This window comes from Phoca vitulina, unplaced genomic scaffold (assembly GCF_004348235.1).
Source record: "Phoca vitulina isolate PV1807 unplaced genomic scaffold, GSC_HSeal_1.0 scaffold7, whole genome shotgun sequence".
NCBI lineage: Eukaryota > Metazoa > Chordata > Mammalia > Carnivora > Phocidae > Phoca > Phoca vitulina.
Window position 1 is genome coordinate 38,712,130 of NW_022589710.1, and position 26,708 is coordinate 38,738,837.

The 26,708-nt window shown below is 38.7% G+C and overlaps 1 protein-coding gene across 1 annotated transcript; it reads left to right on the top strand.

Annotated features, from left to right (window-relative positions):
* The first annotated feature begins 7,042 nt into the window (after nucleotides 1–7,042).
* Nucleotides 7,043–16,442, top strand: FAM71D (family with sequence similarity 71 member D). The gene is made up of 5 exons (XM_032404668.1): nucleotides 7,043–7,201; nucleotides 9,788–9,987; nucleotides 10,705–11,242; nucleotides 14,087–14,380; nucleotides 16,392–16,442. The coding sequence occupies exons 1-5, from the start codon at nucleotides 7,043–7,045 to the stop codon at nucleotides 16,440–16,442; spliced, it is 1,242 nt and encodes a 413-aa protein (XP_032260559.1).
* The last annotated feature ends 10,266 nt before the right edge of the window (nucleotides 16,443–26,708 follow it).

The following is a 26,708-nucleotide window of genomic DNA, read 5'->3' on the forward strand; positions in this document are numbered from 1 at the left end:
TTTTGATTTTAGCCATTCTGACAGGTGTACAGTGATATCTCCTTGTTGTTTTAATTTGTGTTTCCCTGATGACTAGTGATGTTGGGCATATTTTCATGTGTTTCTTGGCCATGTGAATGTCTTTGGAAAAATGTCTATTCAGGTCCTTTGACCATTTTTAAATTGGATTATTTGTGTTTTTTGGTGTTGACTTGTATAAGTTCTTTATATATCTTAGATATTAACCTCTTATCAGATATATCATTTGCAAATAAATTCTCCCATTCAGTAGGTTGCCTTGTTCTGCTACTGGTTTTCTTTGCTGTGCAAAAGCTTTTTATTTTGTTGTAGTCCTGATAGTTTAATTTTGCTTTTGTTTCCCTTGCCAGAGGAGACATCTAGAAAAATATTTCTACAGCTGATGTCAAAGAAATTACTGCTTATTTTTAAAGCAATTTTATAGTTTCATGTCTCACATTTAGGTCTTTAATCTATTTTGAGTTTATTTTTGTGTATGGTGGAAGAATGTGGTCCAGTTTCATTCTTTTGCATGTAGCTGTCCAGTTTTCCCCACACCCTTTGTTGAAGAGACTATCTTTTTCCCCATCGTATATTGTAGATTAATTGACCATAAAAGTGTGGGGAGCAATTCTGTTCCATTGAACTATGTGGCTATTTTTGTGCCATACTGTTTTGATTATGACAGCTTTATAGTGTATCTTGCCATCTGGGGTGTGATGTCTCCAGCTTTGTTCTTCTTCAAAATTGCTTTGGCTATTTAGGGTCTTTTGTGGTTCCATACAAATTTTAGGATTGTTTATTCTAGTTCTGTGAAAAATATTGTTGGTATTTTGATAGGGATTGCATTAAATCCGTAGATTGCTTTGGACAGTGTGGATATTTTATCAATATTGTTTCTTTCAATCCATGAGCATGGAATATCTTTCCATTTGTTTGTGTCCTCTTCACTTCATCCATCAGTGTTTTATAATTTTCAGAGTACAAATCTTTCACTGACTTGGTTAAGTTTATTCCTAGATATTTTATTCTTTTTGGTGCAATTATAAAGGGGATTGTTTTCTTAATTTCTTTCTGCTACTTCATTATTGGTATATAGAAATGCAACAGATTTCTGCATATTAATTTTGTGCCCTGCAACTTTACTGAATTCATTTATCAGTTCTAGTAGTTTTTTGGTGGAGTCTTTAGAGCTTTCTATTTATAGTATCATGTCATCCGCAAATAGTGAAAGTTTTACTTCTTCCTTACTAATATGAATGCCTTTTATTTCTTTTTCTTGTCTGATTGGTATGGGGAGGGCTTCAGTATTATGTTGAATAAAAGTAGTAAGAGTGGATATCCTTGTCTTGTTCCTGATCTTAGAGGAAAAGCTCTCAATTTTTCACCATTGAGGATGATGTTAGCTGTGGGTTTTTCATATATGGACTTTCTTATGTTGAAGTATATTCCCTCTAAATCTACTTTGTTGAAGGTTTTTATCATGAATGGATGTTGTACTTTGTCAAATGCTTTTTCTGCATCTTTTGAAATGATCATATGGTTTTTATCCTCTCTTATCAATGTGATGTATCACGTTGATTGATTTGCTAATACTCAGCCACCCTTACACCCCAGGAATAAATCCCACTTAATCATGGTGAATAGGGAATAATTTTAATGTGTTGCTTGATTTGGTTTGCTAATATTTTATTGAGGATTTTTGCATCTATGTTCATGAGAGATATTGGCCTCTAGCTTTATTCGTTTTGTATTGTCTTTGTCTGGTTTGGGTGTCAGGGTGATGCTGGCCTCATAAAATGAATTTGTAAGTTTTCCTTCCTCTTCTATTTTTTGAAAAAGTTTGAGAAGAACAGGTATTAACTCTCCTTTAAATGTCTGGTAGAATTTACCAGTGAAACCATCTGGTCCTGGACTTCTGTTTGTTGGGAGTTTTTTGATTACTGATTCAATGTCATTGTTAGTAATTTGTCTGTTCAAATTCTCTACTTCTGATTCAGTTATGGAAGGTGATATGTTTCTAGGAACTTAACCATGTCTTCTAGGTTTTCCAATTTGTTGGCATATAATTTTTCATAATATTCTCTTATAATCTTTCATATTTCTGTGGTATCTGTTGTTCTTTTCCCTCCATTTCTGATTTTATTTATTTGAGTCTTCTCTCTTCTCTTTTTCAGTGAGCCTGGCTAAAGTTTTATCAACTTTATTGATCTTTTCAAAGAACTAGCTCCTGGCTTCATTGATCTGTTCTATGGTTTCTTAGTCTCTATTTCATTTATTTCTGCTCTAATCTTTATTAGCTCCTTCCTTCTACTGGCTTTGGGCTTTGTTTTGTTTTGTTTTCCTAGCTCCTGTAAGTGTAAGGTTAGATTGTTTACTACAGATTTTTCTTGCTTCTTGAGGTAGGCCTGTATTGCTATAATCTTCCCTTTTAGATCAGCTTTTTCAGCATTTCAAAGATTTTGGACTGTTTTCATTTTCATTTGTCACCATGTATTTTTTTTATTTAGAGACACATCTTAAATGGCAATTAAATGCACCCCTTGTAGTACAATCAATGTACATAATTTAATATGAATAACCATGACTGAGTTCATGCATGTGCAGCCAAACAACAGCCACCATGCAGTTGCCCCCACGCCCTCCCCAGCACAAGGAACATTCCATTTCAGAGTTGTTAAGCTGAGGAAAAAATATGTTTCTTAGAATGAATGACTCAGGAAATATGAAACTGTAAGTGAGCAGGAGGGAACCCAACCTAGCAAATGCTGAGTAAATTATACCTTTTTGACAGAGGGGCAGGTGTTGATAGACCAATATAGGCCGTCAGTGCTTACCATGTGATAGCTATGGTGTTCACTGTTTCCTATACATCACTGCATTGAGTTGGGTCATTTTATCTTCATCTTACAGATGAGGAAATTGAGCTCAGAGATGTTAAGTAACATGCCCAAGGTCTCAAAAGTAGGTGACAGAGCCCAAATATGAACCTGGATGTGTCTGACTCCAGAGTCCTTTATATTCCCACAATACCAGTTTCCATAGTGGCCTCATGGCACTTGAGTTCTGATGGTGATTATGGTCGCTGTTCACCTGGCCCAGGTATTCCTGAAGGGGTTCTTTAAGTCAGAATTTTATGAAGAGGAGAAGGTATTGTCTGTAGTGACTGCAAGCACAATATGGAGAACTTGACACAAGTGATAAAAGAGTGAGCGTAACCATATGTAAGGATATTCATTCATACAACTACCACCAGCTGGAAAGTTAGTAATCGAGGCTACTCTGGCTTTTTACAGGAAGAAAATAACTCGGGCTTCTTATGACCCTCCATTTTACAATAGTTATTTGAGACTGTATTACTTCCTTTGTCACATTATCAAATATCTTCCTTGGCTATAAGAGCCCAAGATTCCACTGTTTGACAGTTTCAGGCCGACCCTGAGCTATGAACTCATGACTGACTGGTTCCACTCACCAAAAGACCATAATTAGAATCATTGACAACAGCTCAGCTCAAATATAGATGGCAGCCCTAGGAGCACGTCACCCACCTTGCTTAGGTAGAAAACCTCTTTCTAAGACACGGACCTCTCAGGTATGAAATGAAAGTAAGGATTTGTATGGTTTTTCCTTTGTGTGCACTTTATTTTCTATTTTTGTTCCCTTCGCAAAAGACTTCATCATGAAAAGGAGGAAACCCAAACTGAAATGAGTTAAGAACTTCATCTCCGAGAGAGGATTGTGGCTTGGCCCTGAGTTGAGGTGAGATATGTTGGTGCGTACTGATGAGACCAGATTAAGCTCTACCTCATCACACCTTCTCCTTCCCTTTCTCCATTCTCTCTTCTGTTCCTTCTTGACTTACTTTCCAAGCTTTCTTTGCCTCTTCCCCTCATCTGGGAACTCAGTGTACCAAGGATGCTGCTTACGGTGATCAACTTTTCTAGATCTTCAGAGGATGGGGCACATGAACTGATGTGAGAGAATCTGAGCTCAGAAGGATACAAAAGTGTAAGAAATCACAGCTGTTCTGGAAAATGAAGGGTGAACAATCGCTGTGACTTTGCTTGTCACCCTGACCCAAAAGGTTGCTGACCTTTTTTCTCCTTCTGCCATCATACCTTGCTTTCATTTAAAAAAAAAAAATGCTCTTTCCTAGTGATTTCTTGTTGTGTTCCAGAAGATTCCCCATATATTTAGCCCCCAAAGATCCATCTGATGCTTTGATCACTTGCTATGTCCTCTGGTTCTCTAAGGCAGCTTCACCGTCTCTCAACAAAGTGATGATGGAATAGATGGCTTGTGCTATTGGATAAGTTGGGAAGGAGAGAAAATGTAGATGACAACAAGCCTTTCTGTGTTTTTTTCCTACCATCCAATCACTATAAGGAGTCTTCCATTGATGTTGTAAAGCTCTTTTCTTGGAAACCTGGGGTAACTAAATAAAACCTTTTTGCGTGTTAACCCTCAGACCTTGTCTATCTCCTCCATATCTTCTTTTACATCCTCCACCCTCTCCTCTATACCTTTTACTTCCTCTTTCTTTATATTATTATTATTTCCATTAACTTCTTTAAAATAATCACAAACATACAGAAATATTGCAAGTACAGTACAAAGAACTTTTTTCCCCAAATCTTTTAAGAGTAATTTGCCAATTTGATGCCCCGTGACCCCCAAATACTTTAGTTTGTGTTTCCTACAACCAAGGACATTCTCCTACATGGCCAAAATTTAACCATCAAAATCAGAACATGAACATTGTGTAATACCATCATCTAATCCCGAGACCCCATTCAAATTTTACCATTTGTCCCAATAATGGGCTGCATAGCTAACAGATCCTGTTCAGAAGCTCAATTGCAGTTAGTTATCACGTCTCTTTAGTCTCCTTCAGTCTGGAATGGTTTTTTAGTCATTCTTTGACTTTCATTATGTTGACATTTTTTAAGATCACAGACCAGTTATTTTGTCAAATATCCCTCAAATTGGATTTGTCTGGTATTTCCTAACGGTTGGTTTCGGGTCATGCATCTTTGGGAGGGATATCACAGGAGAATGCTCTGTGCTTCTCCTTACATCCTGTAAGGTGATGCACCATTTTGATTTGTCCCATTACTGGTAGTGTTCATCACTCCACTATGATGGTGTGACTTCTTCACTATAAAGTTACTTTTTCCTCCTTTGAAATTAATAAGTATGCTGGTAGAAGGTACTTTGAATGATGTAAATTCTCTGTTCTTCACCAAACTTTTAATTTATTCATTTATTTATATCAGTATCGATTCTCATGGTTTCCTATTTTATTTGATCAATTCCCCTGTATGTAACCAATTACCCTCCTCTTCCACCATCCTCTCTCCTGCTTGGACATCCTCCTCACCCTGCTAGGTTCTGATTTCTTACACTGCACCTCCCTTCTCCTGACAACAGAGGTCTTCTTGCCTCCTTTGGGTTCTGAGCCAAGGCTCTCTGCCTTCCCAGTACAGATCTCTTTGTCCCAGCTAATGGATCTAGGACAAAACTATTCAGGAATAAAAGGGAATAGGAAGAAGGAGGACACATTCTGTATTCTTTGGTGCTCCCTCCCTTTCCTCCTTTCCGTCTGTCCTGACCTGTTCTGACCCCTCTCACTCTTGCCACTTCTCACGTCCATCTTTCCAAGAACTCAAGGCGGTATTGAACCATGGGCAAAGGCATAATCAGTCAGACTAGTCAGACTATGAAGGTTTGAATCCTGGCATGGGGACTTGGGTAAGTTACTTCCCCTCTCCAAGCCTCAGCTGCATGGTGTATAAAATGAGCATCTTAAGAGTGCTACTTCATAGTATTTTCGATAGTGCATGTAAAGTCTTTGCTGCCTGCCACATATCAAGCACTAAATAAATTTTATTTTTATTTCTCATCCCCTATGTTTTAAATGGTGGTAGTGGTGGTGGTGGTGGTGGTTTTCTCTCTCTCTCTCTCTTTTCCTGAATGCTCTTTCTTTTTGTCTCATTCTTTTTACACTTTAGCTTCACTGAACTATTTTACTTGCTTGCTTTTCCTGATTCTTTTTACTTTCCCTATGTTTGTTCATGCATAGATGTGCTAAAGGAAAGCATTGAGTTGCCACCAGCAGGAGGTCTGATGGGGAATTCCCGTGCCCAGAGTCATTGCTCATAGGATGTCAGGTAGCTGTGGTCTCTGCATCCTGTGACCCTGGCTGGGACAGCAACAAGACATGTCCACTACTTACCTACTTACTTAGCCTGAACAAAAGGGGAAAACAAGCCTCTGAGAAAGGACTGAGGTGTAACTATATGCCCCCAGTGGAACACAGGACAGCTCCTTGCCAGTTAAGGACCCCTCCTCTAACTGACATAGGCTTGGTGAAGAGGGAAGGGGGTGACCTTTTGAACATATGAACAGAATTACATTCTGAGGCCTTGTTCCCCTCTTGGAATTCTGTCATTTCTGGCTGATAAAAGGTGAAATCCAATGATGCAGAGCCCCTGTTCCTTGTTGAAGCAATTTCTGGAGAGAGTCAGAGTGAGAGAATGGAGGAGATAGACAACAGTCATTGATTAGGTAGAAAGCCACTATTTACCTGTCAACCTAGAGCTAAGCATCAGTCAAGGGTGAATGGTCAGGAAAAGATGTTCTCAGTTTAGTTTTGATACCATACTTACCAAAAAAAAAAAAAAAGTATTTGAGAATTCTGCATAATGGGAAGGGTAGTGGTACCATTAATTAGAAAGACAGAAAATGACAGTTTGGGGGATATGACACATGTGTTTCACGACCTCCTAGAGAGGCCTTTTCTAACTGCCTTCATTAATTAGGGTTGCCAGCCCCACACCCCAGGCTGCATAGGGGCAGGGATCTTACCAGTCATGTTCAGATGTATCACCAATGCCCAATGCAGTGCCTGGCATATCATAGATGTTGATAAAATTTGTTGACTTAATGAGTAAATGAGGCAAATTTATTATATTAAATTTTCTCTGTATCTGTTCATTGTGTTCCCATTCCCTCGACTTTTTAATGTTTGTATGTAAGCACCATGAAGAAGAACAATAGGAACTCTACCACAAGGATCAATGAGCAAGATGCCATCTCCATCCCACCCTCCCAAGATCCAGGAGATCTTCAAAATATGTTGAATGGAGGAGAGTATGCCCCTTTTGTATCTCCTCCCATATTAGAGAGCAATTTTATCCAGGTAAATAATAGTTGAGCCCTGAATTAAGTTCCAATAACTTCAGTGATTAATTTTCTCAAAGAAATTGAAAAGATTAAGAGGAGAATTATTTTAAATGTGATAAAGGAATGCGTGAGACAATTAAAGGGAACAATTTTGGGACTTTAACCAACCTAAAATAATTATAATGGTAAAGAAAGATTCATTTCAAATTTTCCCAGCAAACTCTCACCTAGGAATTCTGTTCTAACTCCATCATAATTGTCATTCTATCATAATCTTCCCAAAATGACATGAAGAGATTACAGTAAATTCAGAACGTCCTACCACAGGAAAGCATTCAGATAGCTCCTTTCCTAGATTTAGAAGACATTTTAAAGAATAACATCTATGACACAACTGGGTATGTAGCTCTTAGTTTTGAAATTAAAAGATAATTGTCAAATTGTGAGGGAGAAGAGTTTTCTTCTCATAAAAATATACCTACATTATGAATGAAACTACATTTCAATGCATTTGAGAGCAGTGCTCGCTTTTCTCTAAACATTCAACATTAAAACCTTCAGACAACTTTAAAGGGGAAATGAGTTCACTGTTGCAGGCCATACCCCTAAACCGCACAGTAAGGCCTCGACCAAGTGTAACATGAAACACACCCATTCAAGCAGCTCCTCAGCTGATTCTACAGAGGGGAGACAGGGGAGACAGCAGATACTTCTTCTTCCATAAATGTGTTCTCTGCCCTGATGCCTTGGGCTTGAAGGAGACCTCCTCACCTCCAGAACACCAGAGGCAGGTGTTTAAAGAACACATTTAAGTAATGCCCAGAACACATGTGATGAGTCATGATTTGATGATTTTACCTTCTATATGCTTCTTTCCTACAAATAATCTTCCTATTTTATTTTTCACACTTCTTCCTACACCCTTTTCAAATAACCTTTTGCATGCTCTAATGAACCCTGGGGGAGGCAGGTAGCACTCTATAGACAGACACGCCGCATATCATAATTGGGTGAGTTATTCCCTTCAACATACACAGCCTCTCACGGTTAGTATGTCTTGGGCAGCAAGTTGCCACAGGACCCTGACCCGACCTTAAACAAAAAAGAACAACAGTTACGTCAAAGTAAAAGAGCCACAGGGCATCAGCTCACTTGCAGGGAGTCTTCAAGGACCCAGGTCCTCTCTTGTGCTCTATCCCCCTCGAGTTAGCTCCCCTCAGGACATTACAGGCAAACAGGACAGTGACAGTTGCCAGAAACAGAAGAGATGCTCTCATCATAGCACCGTTCTGTGAGGACTGAGAAACCTTTCCTAGAGGCACCAGGAGGCCCCCACTGTGTCTCATTGGCCAGGCCTAGGCCACATTGCCCTGCTGAGAGCAAGCACTAGCAAGGGGATGAAAATCACCATGACCAGTTGAGGTTTATCAGTATTTAGCCCCTGAGCCAGAGCACCATCCCTCAGGGGCAGTACTAGATGGATTCTGGATTCTGTTAATCAGGCATGGCTCTGGGCAGGTCCATAGTATGGGCTGCAACCTCTTTCTGACGGGATATATATATATAATATATATATATATAAAATATATATAATATATATGTAAATATATATTATATATATATAATATATAATATATATATAAATATATATATATAAAATATGTATATATATTTTTAGTGATTTTTTTGTGTGTTTTTGAGTTAATGTACAGCTGAGAAACCAGGTGTTGCCCCTCTCTGGCTTCCTTCACATCCCTGTCTGGCCACTTTCCAGTGTTCTTTTCTTCCAACTGGCAGAGATTTTACTGGCCAAGATTCTCAGACTTTGGGATTTTTGCATATGCTGTTCTTCTGCCTGAAAATCGCTCCTGTCCACCCAGCCAGTTTAACTCCCACATTGTTCGGGTCTCAGCCAGATGTCTCCCCCTCAGAGGAGATTTCTCTGACCCTATGTGTGGGGTGTGCAGGAGCTGGCTGACTGGTAAGTGTCCAGGAAACTTGGAAGTCCATTGTTAAACACAGGCATTATTAAAAATTAAATCATATAAACTCATATACTCAAACCTCATTGTTCATATTATTTTACAACATTTTACTATTATTTATGCTCTTAAGGTTACAGATAAAAGAGTTTGACAAAGGTCAATGAAGACTTCTGTGAGCATCAATTGACTATACTGAAATTAAAATAAAGAAAGCTTTGTATATAGCATTATTTGTAAATAATAAACATATGCCTATCTTCCAAGAGATAGTTGTTACACATTTACCAGCACACCACCACCGGTCTCCCCTCTTAAATCAAGTTTCCTGCTATATGCCTTACAGCACAGCACCCTGAACTTGTACTTGGTAATACTTCCTGCAATAATAATTAGTGACATACTTGTTTGATGTTCACCTTCCCTGATAGAACCCCCACGGCCCAGGGACTGTGTCTGTCCGTTCACTGTGGTATCTCTAGGAATTCACATCAGCAAGTGATTGAACAAATGCATCATCACGGTTCATTTCTACTTTATGTCCTACACTGCTCAGGTAAGTGCAGTTGTCCGGGCCATGCACTTTATCAGAAAACGCCTCTTCCTGTTCTCTGCCTTAGGTTAACAGGAGAGGTGAATCCATTTACCTTCATAACCGAGCCAACTGGGTGACTGTAGGCATCTGCTCTTCCAGTAAAACCCACAAGACCCCCAGTGTGATGCTTCTGGCACATCTGACCCCTGAAGCTCAGAAAGATACAGAACCCCTGTTTCAAAGTCTCCTGACATCTCCTTCGCCAGAGAACCTGGTGCTCACCAGGTGAGTTACAAAGGGAAGAGGCTAAGGATCTCTCAGAAAATATGCTTTACCCCTGAGAAGCTGAAAATAAAAACACCAATGGCATTTGCTCCAAGGGAGCTTCTCACTTGCACTCTGCTACAACTGACAGTCAGTCATGTCCTTAAAGTCTGGGAAAATAGCTTATGACAAGCTAGCAGTCAAAGAGGTATTTAATTTTTAAAAATCAAACCTAAGTAACAGCAACTGAAGATCCATTATGAACTGCCTCTCTAGAACAGGCCCTTCCTTCCCCAGCATCCCAGCTTCCATCAGAATTTGCTCTGGTCTTGTCTCAAGCCACTAACTTGCTATGTGACCTAGAGCAATCACTCAACTTCTCTCAACTTTGCAGGATTAATGAAGCCCGACAACCTCTCATGATAAGTAGTTGATACTCTGATTTTTTTAGTTCATCAGAGTCTTAGGAGTATGATTTGAGTGAGATGGCCCCAGGGAGCCTGGTTCCATGTGCTAAAAATCAAAGTTTTGAGCCTCAAAAGCTAAGGGCCAGATCTGGGAACATGGTGGCCACAAGAAGGTACCGCCCAACCCCACGCCTGCCCCAGCCTGGGCCTGTCTGGGAAACAAGCCTGTTGTCCTGCATCTCACTCAGCAAACTGCTATACAACAGAGAAGGAAAGGCCTTTTTTTAAGTCTCCAGTCAGGCCTTCAGACGACATTTGTGTTGGTTTTCAGGTTTCTCCCTCTGCAGTTTGTGACTCTTTCTGTGCACGATGCTGAGAATATGCGCCTCAAAGTAAAGCTGGTGAGTGGACGAGCCTACTACCTACAGCTCTGTGCCCCTGCATGTAAACAGGACACCCTCTTTTGTCAGTGGGTGGAACTCATCTCCCTCTTGAATGACGAGAAAGCCAAAGCTTCCAAACTGTCAGAAGTCTCAAGCCTCTCAGAAATCACAAATAGCACAGACATCACAGGCTCGACGGACATCATGGATATTGCAGCGTTCACAGCTCTACAGAGCCCACCCCTGTGCACATGTTCAAACCCCGTACATACCGCAGAAAGCACTGATTTCTCAGATTTCACAGATGATGTCACCGACATCACCGACGTCACAGATGTTCCAGAAAATGAGGCCAGAGAAGCCCCAGATATAAATATTGTCACAGAAGTCACAGAAGTCACAGACCTCTGTGACGTCCCAAACTGCTCAGAGGTCACGGTGGTGTTTGAAAATGATGACATACTAAGGGCCAAGCAAGAGGAAAAGGTAAGCGACATGGCAGACTTTCATTCTTTAATAATCAAGAACAAGAGTGATAACCAAGATCACTCTTCTTGGTTAGCTCCTTGACACTGGTTATCAAAATGCTATGGAATGTGCTCTGAGTAACCTAATTTTAATAATGGGATATTAGCCCTGAGCCCTGGTATAAAGGAGTTGTAGGATGTATCCTGAAAGAGGCAGGGACTATCCTTACCATCAAATTTAACCCAGTGTCAGAAAGCTATGGTGGGATGGAAGGAACTTCAGGACCAGGGTCAGAAGACCTGGGTTGGACTCTTGCCCTGCTGCATAGCTGTTTGACCAAACCACTGGAGCTGCATGAGCTGCATGAGTTTCCTCGTCTCCAAAATAAGGATATTAATGTCACATAACGGCTATTTTAAGGTTTAAATGTGTATAAAAGTATGCACTACATTGAAGGATGGGGTGAAATTTCAACGGGTAAAAGTGAGGGTGGATATAGAAAAATAAAGTGCCAAAAGAAGTGAGTGGCTTTAGAAAAGGCTAGTAAGTGGAAAAACACAACCGTATCCAAGAAAGTTTAGTTCAGTTTGGCTGGAGCATAATATATGTGGAAAATATTAGGATATAGGTTTGGAAAGTTGTTTGCAAACCTTGAATGCCAAATCAAGAAGCGTGGACATTGCTCTTTGGGCAAACTTTAACCATAAAAACCCTCTGTGTGAGGGAGTGAAGGAACTGTGTTTTTAGAAAGATTAATCTGATGGTAGCATCGATTGTAGATAAAGGCATAAGTTTGAGGACCTACTGCTGGAAAACCTCCGTGGGGCCCGTGATAGAAAAATCATAAAGGGCAAGGATAGACATTTTACAGAAGAAAACTGCCAATAAATACACTGGAGAAAGTTAAACCTCACTATTAATCAAAGGAATGCAAACTTAGAAAAAAAACCTATAAAACTGTTAATTGAAAGAATAAAAATAGTCAATGTTAGTAAAGGTGTGGTCAACTTGGGATTCATATAGATTCATGGTAGAGATAAGAATTGGCCCAAACTTTCTTGAAATCATTATGAATCAAGGGCCTAAAAATGTTTATACCCTTTGACTCAGTGATTCCATTTCTAGGAATCTTCCTTAAGGAATTAGTCAGAAATAAGAATGAAGATTTAGCTGTAAAGATGTTAATTATACCAAATCTATACCATGTTTGTCAAAATGAAATAATGAAAATTTGGAAGGAACCTAAACATCCACCACAGGAGAATCACTAAACTGATACAAATCCATGAAGGGCAGGTGCTGTATTAATCTTTTTCAGGAGTGATCATCGTACCTGACAAGATCATAGACAGTAAATATTTGTTAAGTGAAAGACTACTCTGTAGTTATTAAGATTGTTGGAAAAAATTTTCTTTACCTGGAGAAATTTTCATGATTGAAAAAAGTTGAGTGAAAAATGAAATATGATCCCTATCATATAAAAATACATTTATATGCTCACAAGCAATAGGAGGGGGAAAAGTCATATTATTAGCAGCAGTTTATTTCTAGATTGTGGAATTATAGGCAATTAATGTTTTCCTTTTCACACTTTTCTGAATTTTCTGTTTCCTACAATAAAAATAATTTTAAATCCAAAAAAATTCAAGCAGTTTTACACACAATTTTTAATGACATGAGGAAAATGCTTTTAATAAATTGTCAAGTGAACAATGTAGGATATAGAACTGAAATGTTGTCACAAAGCAGACACATAGAAAATAAATAAAAAGACAAAAAGCCTGAATGAAATGTGCCATAGGAGTAGTTATTTCTGGCCAGTGGCCCCAAGCAAGCAATAATTTTCTCCCTTTCACTTTATATCTTAAAGGATCTTCTAAATATTCTACAATAAATATGTAAATTATGTGTTACTTTCACTGACAGAAAAAAAAAAGTTTTTTCGTTAAGGAGGAGGGGACTGTATTATTTTCCAGGGAAGTTAATAGAGGTGGTGGATGAGGTGGTGGCTATGGGAGGAATGCGCAGGTGTGAGAGGACAGTAGAGAGACACAGTGTTTAGAACCAGCTGATCAATTGCTCAGAGGCCTGGGACAGATTCTGAGGAAGGCAGTGAGTGGCTAGGAGAGGTGGTCCATTAATAGAACCCAGGAAATTAGGAGAACAGGTAAAGATTTTATGGTATTAGTTTTAAGTATAGGTTCTAAGTCTCTTGAAAAACGACCTCTTTTGTCTTAGTGTGAACCTCCTAACTCATGTCACCTATTAGATACTCTTTTTTTTTACGATTTATTATTTATTTGAAGGAGAGAGAGAGAGCATGCGTAAGCAGGGGGAGGGGCAGAGAGTGAGGGAGAGGAAGGGAGAGAAGCAGACTCCCCGCTGAGTGCGGAGCCTGACACAGGGCTTGATCCCAAGACTCTGAGATCATGACCTGAGCTGAAATCAAGAGTCGGACGCTTAACTGACTGAGCCACCCAGGCGCCCCCACCTATTAGATACTTTTAAATTAAGAGCAACATCAGATTGGGGAGGAAGTGGCAAGGTATTTCTAGACAACCTTCCTTGCCCCGACAATTCAGAAAAAGGAAATGCTACAATTAAGTGCTAATTTTCTGGTGTAAGCTGACAGTGGTGTACCTGGCCACATGAGCTTCTGAATGTGCTGTGTCAGGTCCCAGACTATCAGCCTCCACACAACCCCCAAGCCTTATTCCCTCAACATTGCGCCTGTGTACTTGAGGGAACTCAGTAGATACGAATGAAATGATTACTGTATTAGATATTTTTGCTCCATAAATCATCTATTTCTGTGTGATGTTCTTCTGTTACCTGATTTGCTGCTGTTTATTATTTTCAAAGGAAAGACTAGGAAACACTCTGAAGTCTGGGTGTCTACGAGATGCAAAAACTAAGAACGAGCTCAGAGAACCCTCAAAACATGTCACCATCTCAAATGTAACATTGACTTTCCAAGGTGAACGATGTTTTCATACTACCTTGACTCAAGAAGAAAGTGAGACAAGTTCATTCAAAGGGATGAGTGCCAGATCCTCTGAAATAAGGACAACTGAATTTAAAAGCACAGCTCTCGAGGCTGAAGAATCCAGGTATGTGAGGCAGGGAAACGCCAGGGGTGCTGAGACGGGGAGTAATGTAAGTAAGTATATGCTCTCAAGTCTCTGCCACTCTGGCATTTGTTGCTGAAGATTCTCAGCTATAGCTACAATGAATGATGACATAGTCAACTCTTGATTATCCACATTTGGTTTAACCTCATCTAATTTTTATTTTCCTGTCAACTTCTCACACCATGCAGCTCACATTCTAGACTACCTGGCGTCAGCTGTGTGTGCTAAAGAATATAGGATAAAATCAGAGTGTCCACGTTTTGGAGTTAAGGCACTCATCTCCCAGAGTGACTATGGGTGCTCTTCCTTTTATCTTTGTACTTCTCTCCATGTTCTTCTCTGCATATTTCTTATGCTTTTCTACATTTCCAACAAACAACTTCATAATCTGAAAAAATTTTTTCATAATTTTATTTATTCTTTTTAAAGATTTATTTATTTAATATTTTAAATAGAAAGTGCAAGCAGCGGGAGGGACAGAAGGAGAGGGGGAGAGAGAGAGAATCCTGGAGCAGGCTCCCAGCTGAGCACAGAGCCTGACTCACAGGACTCCATCTCACGACCCTGAGATCATGACTGAAGCCAAAATCAAGTGTTGGGCGCCCAACCGACTGAGCCACCGACTGAGCCCAACCGACTGAGCCCCTGTTTTCATCATTTTAATACTCAAGTGCAAGCTGAATGTGAGAGAGCACTGCTGTATTCTAAAGATAAAAGTTAATCCAATCATTTCAAAATAACACCTAAAAAGAAACCAGAGAAACATGCAGAGTTTTAAATGCTTACTTGAGCAAGAATGAAATAGGGAATGTAATGAATTATGTCTAAAATCTTTTTAAATATAAAAAAACAAGCAGGAGAAAACAAAAACAAACCAAAAAAAAGAAAGAAATGAAAAAGATTTGAAGTGCTACGGAGTTCTTCAAAAAGAATGACAAAACAGGCAAACCACTGGACAACTTTTTTAAAAAAATGATAAAATTAGGGACACCTGGGTGGCTCAGTCAGTTAAGCATCTGCCTTCGGCTCAGGTCATGATCTCAGGGTCCTGGGATTGAGCCCTGCATCAGGCTCCCTGCATTCAAAATATTTAATCAGTTTTATGCTTCTTCCCCCCAGTTCTCTGGGTTCAGTTTTGGATGGTATAGTAGAAAGGTTACTTCAGAGGTATAGAATCATCTTTCTACTATATTCAATGTAAGTCAAAACTATGTTAGATCTGTGTTCAATCTAATCTAGAATCTGTGGGCCCTCGCTCAATCCCTCCCTTTCTTTCTTCCTTCCTCCTTCCCTCCCTATTTTAATTAATTCTTTTTTTTTTTTTTTGGAGTAATTACCAGGTGCCTGACACGTGAGCTTTTTAATATCAGCTTATTTAATCCCTGCAACAACTCTACATGGTCAGTGTTATTCCTAGTTTACAAATGAGGAAACTGAGGCCTGAAGAAATTAATTTAACTTGTGCAAGAATAAAGGAAGCAGGATTTGAACCCAGGGTTGTCCGACCGCAAAGTTCATTCTCTAGCTGCTATGTCTTCCAATTAATGTATCCAATTAAAGCCTCTTAGCATCAGTTTTGATTTTAAATTATGCATGTAATCATAATAATGATTATGTACAATAAAAGTTTAATGGAAACATCTATCAATAGCTATAACAAATATTAATTCCTTTAATCACCAACTATGCCCAAACACCGTGGTTTCTTATCATCCTTTTGTAGAAATAAAATACCATTGTATATACATTTTTCAGAATTTTACTTTTCTAGCTTGCAGTTCCTTATTAGTCATATAGGTCTTTTTATTGAAATTCTCTATTCTTTCCCTAATGGGGATCTGCTGTTCCACTAAATTAACATAATATTTCCTGGTCAGCTATTCTTCCACCAGTGGTCGTTTGGATCACTTTCAGGTTTTAACTACAAACCATGTGTTCAATTAAGTTATTTTCCCTTTGGAATTACTTCTTTGACACATGTTCTGTTAAGTCAAGCGGTATAATCATTTGTAGTGTGAATTGCCAAATCACTCTAGAAAGTTCCCACCATGTACAGTGACCCCATCAGTGTTACAGTTAACAGCTAATTGAAAGCCAACTGGTAATTGCTTAACTTGTATTTCTTTAATTATTAATGAGATTGATTCCTCATTAAGTGTTTATTTGTCTTCTGGAGTAAATTTCCTAATCATAACTTTAACCCATTTGTTAACTGGATCCTTTACAAATTCCCATCAGCTATATCTATATATGGGAGGCAAAACCATTATAGATTATCTAGTTATTATTATTCTCTTCCTGTTTTACTGTTATGTATTTATTTACCTAAAATGATTTGGGGGGGCAGATATTTATAATTGTTATACAATCAATCAGCCTGGAACTCTGTTCCCCAAGATCTCTGCCCTTCCTCAGAGAAGCTGTCCCTGACCACTATAAGATATCCTTCCTCCTCCTCAAATCCCTGTTTCTATTCTGTTACTCTATTTTTGTTTTTATCACAGTACATTCCAACTGGAATAATGTATTTTATTTGTGTATTATCTATATCCTCCACTAGAATGAAACCGCCTCTAACTTATTTTCACAGCCGTATTCCCCACACCTAGCACATAGAAAGTGCTCAAACTTTGCCATTGAAAATTTCTTCTGTTGCTTCGAAGGAGGAGAAATGATCTTTCTTATGCAACTGAGGCAATTCAACCATCCCATTTTCTTCTAGTTTATTTTAGTTTTAAAATATTTGACTCTCTTCCTATCTGAAATTTTTTTTTGTGGTACAACATATATCTTTGACCAACATATTCTAGACTTTTGCTTTTTTTTATGTTTCTTTCAAACCTTTATCAGTTTGAATCTATTTTACTATCTTAATTTCTATATCCTAAACTTTTTACTGGTGTTTCTGATAGCCATTTAATTATAATATGGCTTAAGATTTTATACAACTGAGTCCCTCTAGACATTTTCCAGCCCCAATGGTTTCCTTGAGATTCTTACCCTATTTTTTCCACATACTTTCTATAATTGTACACTTTCTATGAGATATACTATTGAGATAATTGGTACTGTATTAAATTTCTAAATTAATTTAGGCCTTATCATCTCTGTTGTCTTAAATATACCTGCCCAGATAGAGAGCTTAGTTTTCCTTATTGAAGTTGTCTTGTGTTTCTGCCATTAGAGTTTTATAATTCCATAGATACAGGACTCTTATCACTCTCACTAAATATTTGATTTTTATTGCTGCTTTTGAAAAATACATTCTTTTTTCAGTGCATTTTTGGTTTGTTAATAAAAATCATGAAACAAACAATATTTTGTGAGTTTATCTTATAATCTGTGACCTTCCTAAAATTGTTTACAAACCAAGATGTTTGATGATTCTCAAATTTTCTAAATATGAATTTCCATTTGCAAAGAGTGATTTTTAAAAATCTCATATTTATCTATCATATTTCTTTGTTCTACTGCAATTGCTAGACTCCCTTAAATTATATCACATAGAAATATTAATAGGAACATCCTTAATTTGTTCTAAGTTTTAAGTAGCACACTTCTAGAATTTCTTCATTAAAAACAATGTTGGCTCTGGTTTAGAATAAATATTCTTTACTGTGCTAAAGGAGAACTCTTCTGCATTTTGTGGCTCTTTATCAAGAATATCAAAGTCTCTCAAATGTATTTAAGGTATCCACGATTTTTTTCTGCTTTTCTTTTAAATAACAATGACATATTGACAGTTTCCTTAATTTTATATTAAGCTTGCTACATTTTGCCTGCTAAGATTCTATGAATTTAACATTTATTGTCTTAAGTAGGATTAATCAAGAATTTTCTTTCTTGTGTTGTCTTTCAGGCTTTATAATCCAGACAAATTATTTACTTCAAAAAATTAGGAGAACATAACATAATTTTTTTATTATTTAAAAGAAAGACATAGCAGCTAGAGAATGAACTTTGCGGTCAGACAACCCTGGGTTCAAATCCTGCTTCCTTTATTCTTGCACAAGTTAAATTAATTTCTTCAGGCCTCAGTTTCCTCATTTGTAAACTAGGAATAACACTGACCATGTAGAGTTGTTGCAGGGATTAAATAAGCTGATATTAAAAAGCTCACGTGTCAGGCACCTGGTAATTACTCCAAAAAAAAAAAAAAAAGAATTAATTAAAATAGGGAGGGAAGGAGGAAGGAAGAAAGAAAGGGAGGGATTGAGCGAGGGCCCACAGATTCTAGATTAGATTGAACACAGATCTAACATAGTTTTGACTTACATTGAATATAGTAGAAAGATGATTCTATACCTCTGAAGTAACCTTTCTACTATACCATCCAAAACTGAACCCAGAGAACTGGGGGGAAGAAGCATAAAACTGATTAAATATTTTCAATGCAGTGAAGAAATTGAGGTTATTTAAACTGAAGAGAAAAACTGTAATAGGTGACAATTACCATCTTCAGTGTACAAGGAAGTACAGATTTAAGGCTAGATTTAAAAAGTGGATTTAAGGGGTGCCTGGGTGACTCAGTCGTTAAGCGTCTGCCTTCGGCTCCGGTCATGATCTCAGGGTCCTGGGATCGAGCCCTGCATCGGGCTCCCTTTTTGGCAGGAAGCCTGCTTCTCGTTCTCCCACTCCCCTTGCATGTGTTCCCTCTCTCACTGTGTGGATTTAAAGTGAAAATTATTGTAACTAAACACAAAGAAAATTTGATTACATAGTAAAACAATATAGCAGATAACCAATCAATAAAAAATAATTAATGGATATCATTGATTAGATATTAATAAACAACAGAACTAATTTCTGAAGGTTGTAGAATCTTTCTCCCTGGAAACTTCTCAAAAACATGCATCAGGCCATTTGTCCTGGATAGACTTCAGACATTCTCCTGCCAGGGATCAAGTCCCATTTGTGTTACGTATGTAATTTTAATCTACTGCTAAAATAAATGACAGAACGTATGGTGAAGTCAAATATAAGTATGTTCTGGAGATTCCTTAAAGGAGTGGAATGGAATGGAAACAGTTTAGGGTTCTGAGAAATAGACTTATTAGATGCTCAGTAAATGATCACTATTGTCACTAATTATTTATTTCCAATAGTGTAGATAAAAGAAAGTTGGCTATTCTGTCTCAAAAAAAAAAAACAAAAAACAAAAATAAAACCAGAAACTCTTACTCAAAAAATATCTTAAGCAACTGAGGATTAGTTACTCAAGCTGGCTTTCTTTTTAACCTTTTTTCCTGGCTAAGGAGGGGTCAAAAAAAGCAAAGGAACATGGGTGATCCTTAGGAGAACCACAGACCTTGAAATCAGAGCAATGTTTGCTTTCGCTTCTGGACTGCCACAATTCTGGAAATTCTAGAGCCTCTAGATCCAAGTGCCAACACATTCCAGGTGTTGGTAGATCTGGATAATGATTTCAATACTTTTGGCTGTCTGCTCAAACAAAGCATTAATATCTAGGGCTTCTTTGCCAATGATTCTCAATGTGTGGTTGGTTAGCATCATCATCTGGGAACTTGTTAGAAATGTAAATTCTTGGGCCCATCCCATCCTCCTGAATCCTGAACTCTGGCCTTCTGTGTTATAATAGACATCCAAGTGGTTCTAATGCACATTCAAGTCTGAGAACCATTGCCTTATAAGAAGCCAGTCCTAGACACAAAGGAGAGTTTAGCAAGAATTACTCTCTCATGAGGGCTTCTCCTGGGGTCCCATAGCCAAAATAAGTATTCCTTTTTATAGCCAGAGTAAGAACTATCGGTTCAAACTCAAGGGAGCCTTCTTCAGGAACTTTTCCTATATGACCAGGAGCTCTGAAATTTGGATTAAAAAAAGAAAATAAATAAATAAATAATTGGTTCAATGTTCAAGAAATTATCCTGCTTCGAATTGAGGGTGGAGAAGTAGCTGAAATAATATCCCCCAGAACACTGATCTGTTATTTCTTGATGGTAACAACCATTGAATTCTTTTGGGGAACTAAACAATGACCAGAAGGGCTAATTGGTCAGTCTGATGTGTTAGAGGAGAAAGAAGGACAAAGACAAAGAAAAAGCCAGGAGACAGAGTAAGGAAGGGAGTTGGAAATATCAAACATCAGTTCAAGTAGTGATAGGAGAAAGGAATATAAGAAGGAGGGGATAGAAACAGGGCCACTCAGTAGGAAATGTATTTCGCTACCACGCATGAGTATGGCTTTCACAGAAAAGCATAAGATTTCTAAAAAACAAGATAAAAAATTAATCCATTCAATTTAGCAATGTATTCTAAATAATAATTGATCAGGCCTGATGACTGTGATGTCTTCCTTCTGTTTTGTTTCATCCATATGTCTCCAATTCTATGACCTGCCCTTATCTGAGGCTTCAGAAACACCACAATTCAAAATCTCACGAAGTTAACTGTTTACGTCATTTCACCTTCTTCTTTCCTTGCCCTTTTGCACATAATAAATGCCCTAAAGCATGAGATTAGCTTTTAGTGCATTTAAAAAAAAAAACTTTATAAAAGTAATAGGCTTTACTTTTTTTATTTTATTTTTTTTTTAAAGATTTTATTTATTTATTTGACAGAGAGAGACAGCGAGAACAGGAACACAAGCAGGGGGAGTGGGAGAGGGAGAAGCAGGCCTCCCGCCGAGCAGGGAGCCCGATGTGGGGCTCGATCCCAGGACCCTGGGATCATGACCTGAGCCGAAGGCAGACGCTTAACGACTGAGCCACCCAGGCGCCCTAGGCTTTACTTTTTTTAAAGTATAGTTTTAGATTTACAGAAAATTGAGCAACTAGTACATAGAGCTCCATATACCCACCCCTCTGCCACCTCCTTACTCTCCCCCTACCTCCAGTTTTCCCTATTATTAACACCTTGCATTAGTGTGGCACATTTGTTACAAATTAATAAACAACATTGATACATTGATAATAAACAACATTGATACAATCATTAACTATAGTTCCTAGTTTAAGGTTCACTCTATGTTGCACAGTTCTCTGGGTTTTGACACATGCAGTGACATGTACTATTACACACAGAATAGTCTCACTATCCTAAAAAAATCCTCATTAGATTAGCTTGTAAAAGCTTTCTAAATATTAAAAATTGTAAGGATAACTTAAATTTTTAGGATGTAAAATGCTCTGTAGGTACAACGTTTTGTTAGTCTAACTATTATGATCACAATTAGAAACAATGAGAAAATGAATTCCTATATAAATGGCAAACATCAAAGAATTTTAAAGATAAAAAGGATCTTGAAGGTTAGCAAATCCCAAATTCTTCAAGGCCCTACCCTTCTGTCTGTCAGCTTCCTGTATCATTCATCTGCTGAGTCTACTAGGAAGAAAGAAAGAAAAAGAAAAAGAAAGCAAAAAACAAATTTTGGTTCCAAGCAATCCTCTTAAGCTCAACTTAATCAAGGATGGATTCTTTTTTATTGCGTATTTGCATCTGGAACATAATTACTAGCTAGAGCCTAATTTGAGAATGTTCAATATGAATGAAAGATGTTACATCTAAAAACAGAATGGAATTCAGTTTATTCCTGCGACGTTTGTAGGGTTAAGTCAATATCCTGTGAGAGTGATAAGTAAGTTCTATCTATTTTTCTTCTCCAAGACCAGGGATTTCAGTGACATTTTATAACCATGTACTTTGGGAAAATGAAAAAAAAAAATTAAAGGATGACCTTGTTGAATATTTTGCCCTCAGATTTATTAGTCTTTAAAATGTAAATTGAGCAATTTCAATCTAGATGAGTGAAAGACTATGGAGATGTCTATAATGTCACTTTAATTCCTTTAAAAGTGAAGGATTTACTGTATGAAGCATTTATATTCCTTCTCATACCCTGACCATGGTGCTACTATGACTCTTCCCTTTGTTTTATTTATTTATTATTTTTTTTAATAAATTTCTTTTTTTTTTTTAAGATTTTATTTATTTGACAGAGAGAGAGAGAGAGAACAAGCAGGGGGAGCAGCAGACAGAGGGAGAGGGAGAAGCAGACTTCCCGCTCAGCGGGGAGCCCGATGTGGGGCTCGATCCCAGGACTCTGGGATCATGACCTGAGCTGAAGGCAGACGCTTAATGAATGACTGAGCCACCCAGGCGCCCCCTTCCCTTTGTTTTAAAGAGGATGATGTCAGGCTTCATTTTAATTTGCACCTATTTTTTAAAGTACATTTACTCAATATTTCTCAGTCTCTTAAAAACTTTTATCGCTAAGCTCAACCTTCATGTAAATCACCAGACCTATTTGGTGAAGGCTATGTGAGCATTTAGTTGCAAACTTCTTAGAAAATTATTAATTTAACCTCTGTTTCAGAAAGATCCATTGTAGACCGCCACCTGGGATTTCTTTGCCAGACCCCTTAAAACGGATCATAATTATGTCTCTATACATTTATCTGGGAAGCTATTGTCTGAGGGTAATTATTCTTCCCAAGTGCTTTTTTTTACTCAAACTGCAATGCTTCCCAAAATGCCCCCGAAAATGTAGCCAAGAAACAAAGATTTGGTGAAAATTAAGTGACTGAAGTTTATGTTTCAGCATGCCAATGAGGTTAAGAAAATAAGTATTTTAATTATTGTTATTAATTTTAAAAATCAGGAATGCAGAAACCTTCTTTATCCAAAGGCATTTCTGAAAGTGAAATGATCTGAAAAACTGACAGCTAGCCTCCTATCTGAGCCCATAAACCATAAGAAATGCAGTTACTTGGGCAAATACTTGGGCATGCTATTTGCCTGCAAAATTTCCTAGTGCTGTCGCCCCCATCAGAGCCATAGAGATTGTGATGAAGAAGCCAGCAGAGGTGGGCACCTTCTAACGCCAGGCACCCAGAATCCCTCCCATGTCTCTATGAGAGCCTATATTCCCAACACAAGGGACTCTACACAAGCCCCTGGGCAGCAGCAGTTAGCTCAGTCTCAGCCCCAAATGAGTTTTCAGACACTGGAGAGGCATAGGATGGTGATGCCCACAGCCTCACAGTTATCTCATACCCAGTCATTCTCTTCTAAATATTTGTGGTTACACTGGCAACATTTTGAAATGTGCTGTTTGTTTTTACAGGAGCATGAGAACTGATTCGGTCACCTCAGGTATGGAAGAAATCCCACTACATTTCTTTGTGATCTCTGGTATCTGGTAGTCACCTCTGCGTCTGGGAACAGAGTAGTTAAGAGCAAAGGAATGCAGCGAGCTGTTTTGATGAATTCCCTTTGCTCCACTCTGAGTCCCACAGTGTAGGAACTCTTCCTCAAAGCCTGTCCACACACTAGCTTTCAAGTAGCAGGCATCTTGGCATTTTTTCTGTGCCAGTAGAGTACTGAATCCGACTCACTGGGCAGGAACCACTCCCAGGCCAGCTCTGCAGGCAGAACCCAAACCACAGGGCCTTTTCTCCTTGCTGATTTGGAAGGGGAGTGGTGTACAACTAAATTTCTTGGTAAATCTAAAATCATCTCACCCCTCTTTTCTTCTTACTTGCGTCTTCGGCTTCTGCTTCCTTACCTCTTCCCACGACTCAGGATCTTTTTACTTCTTAACAACAAGTGTTGACACGGGAGTTGTCCTATGGGCACCAGTGGACATTGTGTCCCCTTGCTTACTGCTGACCCACCTCTCAGCTACTGTCTAAGTGGGGGGGGGGGTGGACCTCAGCTCCAGTCATGCGCATCAAAGAACACATGGAAGGAACAGAGGGGCACATTTCACTGGACTTAAATGGAAAGAAAAAAAATATTTCTACTTTAAAAACCAGGACTACGTGAAGGCAATTCTTAGTCACATTTTCAAGAGTCTTACCAAAAAAAAAAAAAAAAGCAAACAATTTGAGCATAGGTGTTTTTATAAGTGGGATTTTTGTCTGTAGGCCTTCCCACTGGGCTTTAGTGTCCCAAAGTACCCGAAGAACTTCACTGAAATGTGGTTTTACCTATAGTCCAATCTGTAGTACTGAACCTGAGAACACTGTAGGGAAATGCCATTGTAGTTTAGAAGAAAAATACAAAATCTCCTTTGCAGTATATAGAATTTTCACCTATCGATTTCTACTCCAAATTTTATTTCAAAAAGAAATCGCAGTAAGTTGAGAGAAATTCCAGAGATTTCCAACAGGCAAATATTTTCCTCTTTTAAAAGTAAGGATAAATCATGCAGCAGTCTTATCACTAATAGCTAATTACTATGTTAGCATATAGTTAGTACAATAGCATATAACATCCATTCTGAAGCACTAGTTATTTAAGCCTTGGGAATTTAAAGTTAATGTAGATTGTTGATAGATTTAGTTTCATTCTATATATGACTGATTCTTTCACCTGTCTTCTGGCACAAACTCAATTTTGTTCAAATGAACAAGCATTTATATTATATTTGAGGCACTGTAGAGAGATTAAAAATAGTTAACAGGACATCGCCTGGCCTCAAGACATGGGCACAAATAACATAAAGTGGAATCTTACAGGTGCTTTAAGAGAAAGAAGTGGAGAACCTAGTTTTTGCTCGAGAGAAAATCATGAAAGATTTATGAAGGAAGGAGGCAGTCTTTGAGTTAGGGAAGGGGAAATAAGAATATCCTGGATCTAGGGTATAGTGTGAGCAAAATCAAAGAATGGGACAGTGCTAGGCTTATCCCATTTAGGAACAGTGAGAGATGCAGCTGGAAAGCAAAGCAGGGCCAGATTACGGAAGTCTCGGGCCATGCTGGGGAGTTTGGATGGTACAGTTTGGTAGCTAAGGAGGAGCCACTGAAAACCAGAACTAACAAAATTAGTGTTGTATTTGGGAACGATTACTCCGACTGTGATCTCCAAGAGAGCTAGAGGAGGCTACAGATAGGGAATCATTAGAATAGCCCAAGGTGGGGGCGCCTGGGTAGCTCAGTCATTAAGCGTCTGCCTTCGGCTCAGGTCCTGATCCCAGTGTCCTGGGATCGAGCCCCATATCAGGCTCCTGGCTCAGCAGGGAGCCTGCTTCTCCCTCTCCCTCTATCTCGCCCCCTGCTCATGCTCTCTCTCTCTCTCTCTCTCTCTCTCTCTCAGTATCTCTGTGTCTCAAATGAATAAATAAAATCTTTAAAAAATAAAAATAAAAGAATAGTCCAGGATGAAAGGTGCCCAAGTCATGAACCCGGTGAAAAGGAGTCAGAGGGCAACAAGGACGTGAATACGTAGTTAACAAGATTCGTTGACTGACTACCAGTGGGGACAAGAGACAAAAAAACAAAACAAAACAAAACTAACCAGAGGATGACAGAGTTTGGGAGACAACATAGCTAGGAGGTAATGAGTCCATGACACAAGCTGGGAAAATGAATTCCAGGAAATCTGGAAGGAAACGATGAAGAAACCAGCTGTTAAATACTGCACCTAGAATGAAAAGTCCCAGGTTTGAGTTCTAAATTGCATTTCCTCTGTTCCATGGGTGTGTCATTTAAAGTCTCTGGACCTCAAGCTTCTTCAACTATCAAATATGTGTGCATATGGGTGAGGGATTGAAGTGGGCGTGTCTGGTGTCTCAAGGCCCTTTCAGCTGCTATGATGTCATGAGCTGATACGTGCGTGGTCCTGGGGGCCCATCTTTCTAAATTCAGCAACAGCTTGAAATGGGGCTCTGGAAATCAGGAGTTCAGCAAAGACACAGCCAACATGCAGCCGAGTTCCACGCTCAGCTTGTTAAATCACAAGGGTGGTACGACATACAAATTTGGCTTGCAGTTGTCACAAAGTATTAATTATTTTCCCCGTTTGTTTTCTTTCACATACTTTTTCATTCTTCCCACTTCTCTCTCTGTCTTCCCATGTTTTCTGACTTAGGCTTACATAGTTTTTCCATTTTCCCTCTGATTGGCATTTCCTTCCCTGTTTCCACACTCCTCTGAATCACTTTTTCCCCCTTTCATACTTATTCACATTTTACACTTCTTACACCAAGAAGAGCAAAGATTAGAATCTTACTCCCTTGTCCCATTGAATTTAGACTGAATGTAGATGAAAAATGAGTCGGCGAATCTGATTTCTATTCTAGGCAGCAGAAACCAGGAACTGCTCCCCACTGCAATTAAACAAAACCCTGGTCAGGTTCACGTTCACCCGACTCCGGGACCACACTGCCTGGGGACCATGGTCTCTTATTCATGTCTCAAACCTCTCTGCAGTTTGACACTTTCATCCTTTCTGAGTAAGGCTTGGTAAAGTGGCACTTCACATGTACTGTTTTTATGACAAGGCTACAGGGCAGAGCCCAGATGGACACTGTCTCTCTGGATCTGGGTCCATCTCTCCCTTTTCTTAACTTTTAATTTCTTACCTATTTAGGTTTTACTGTCCTTAGCTCT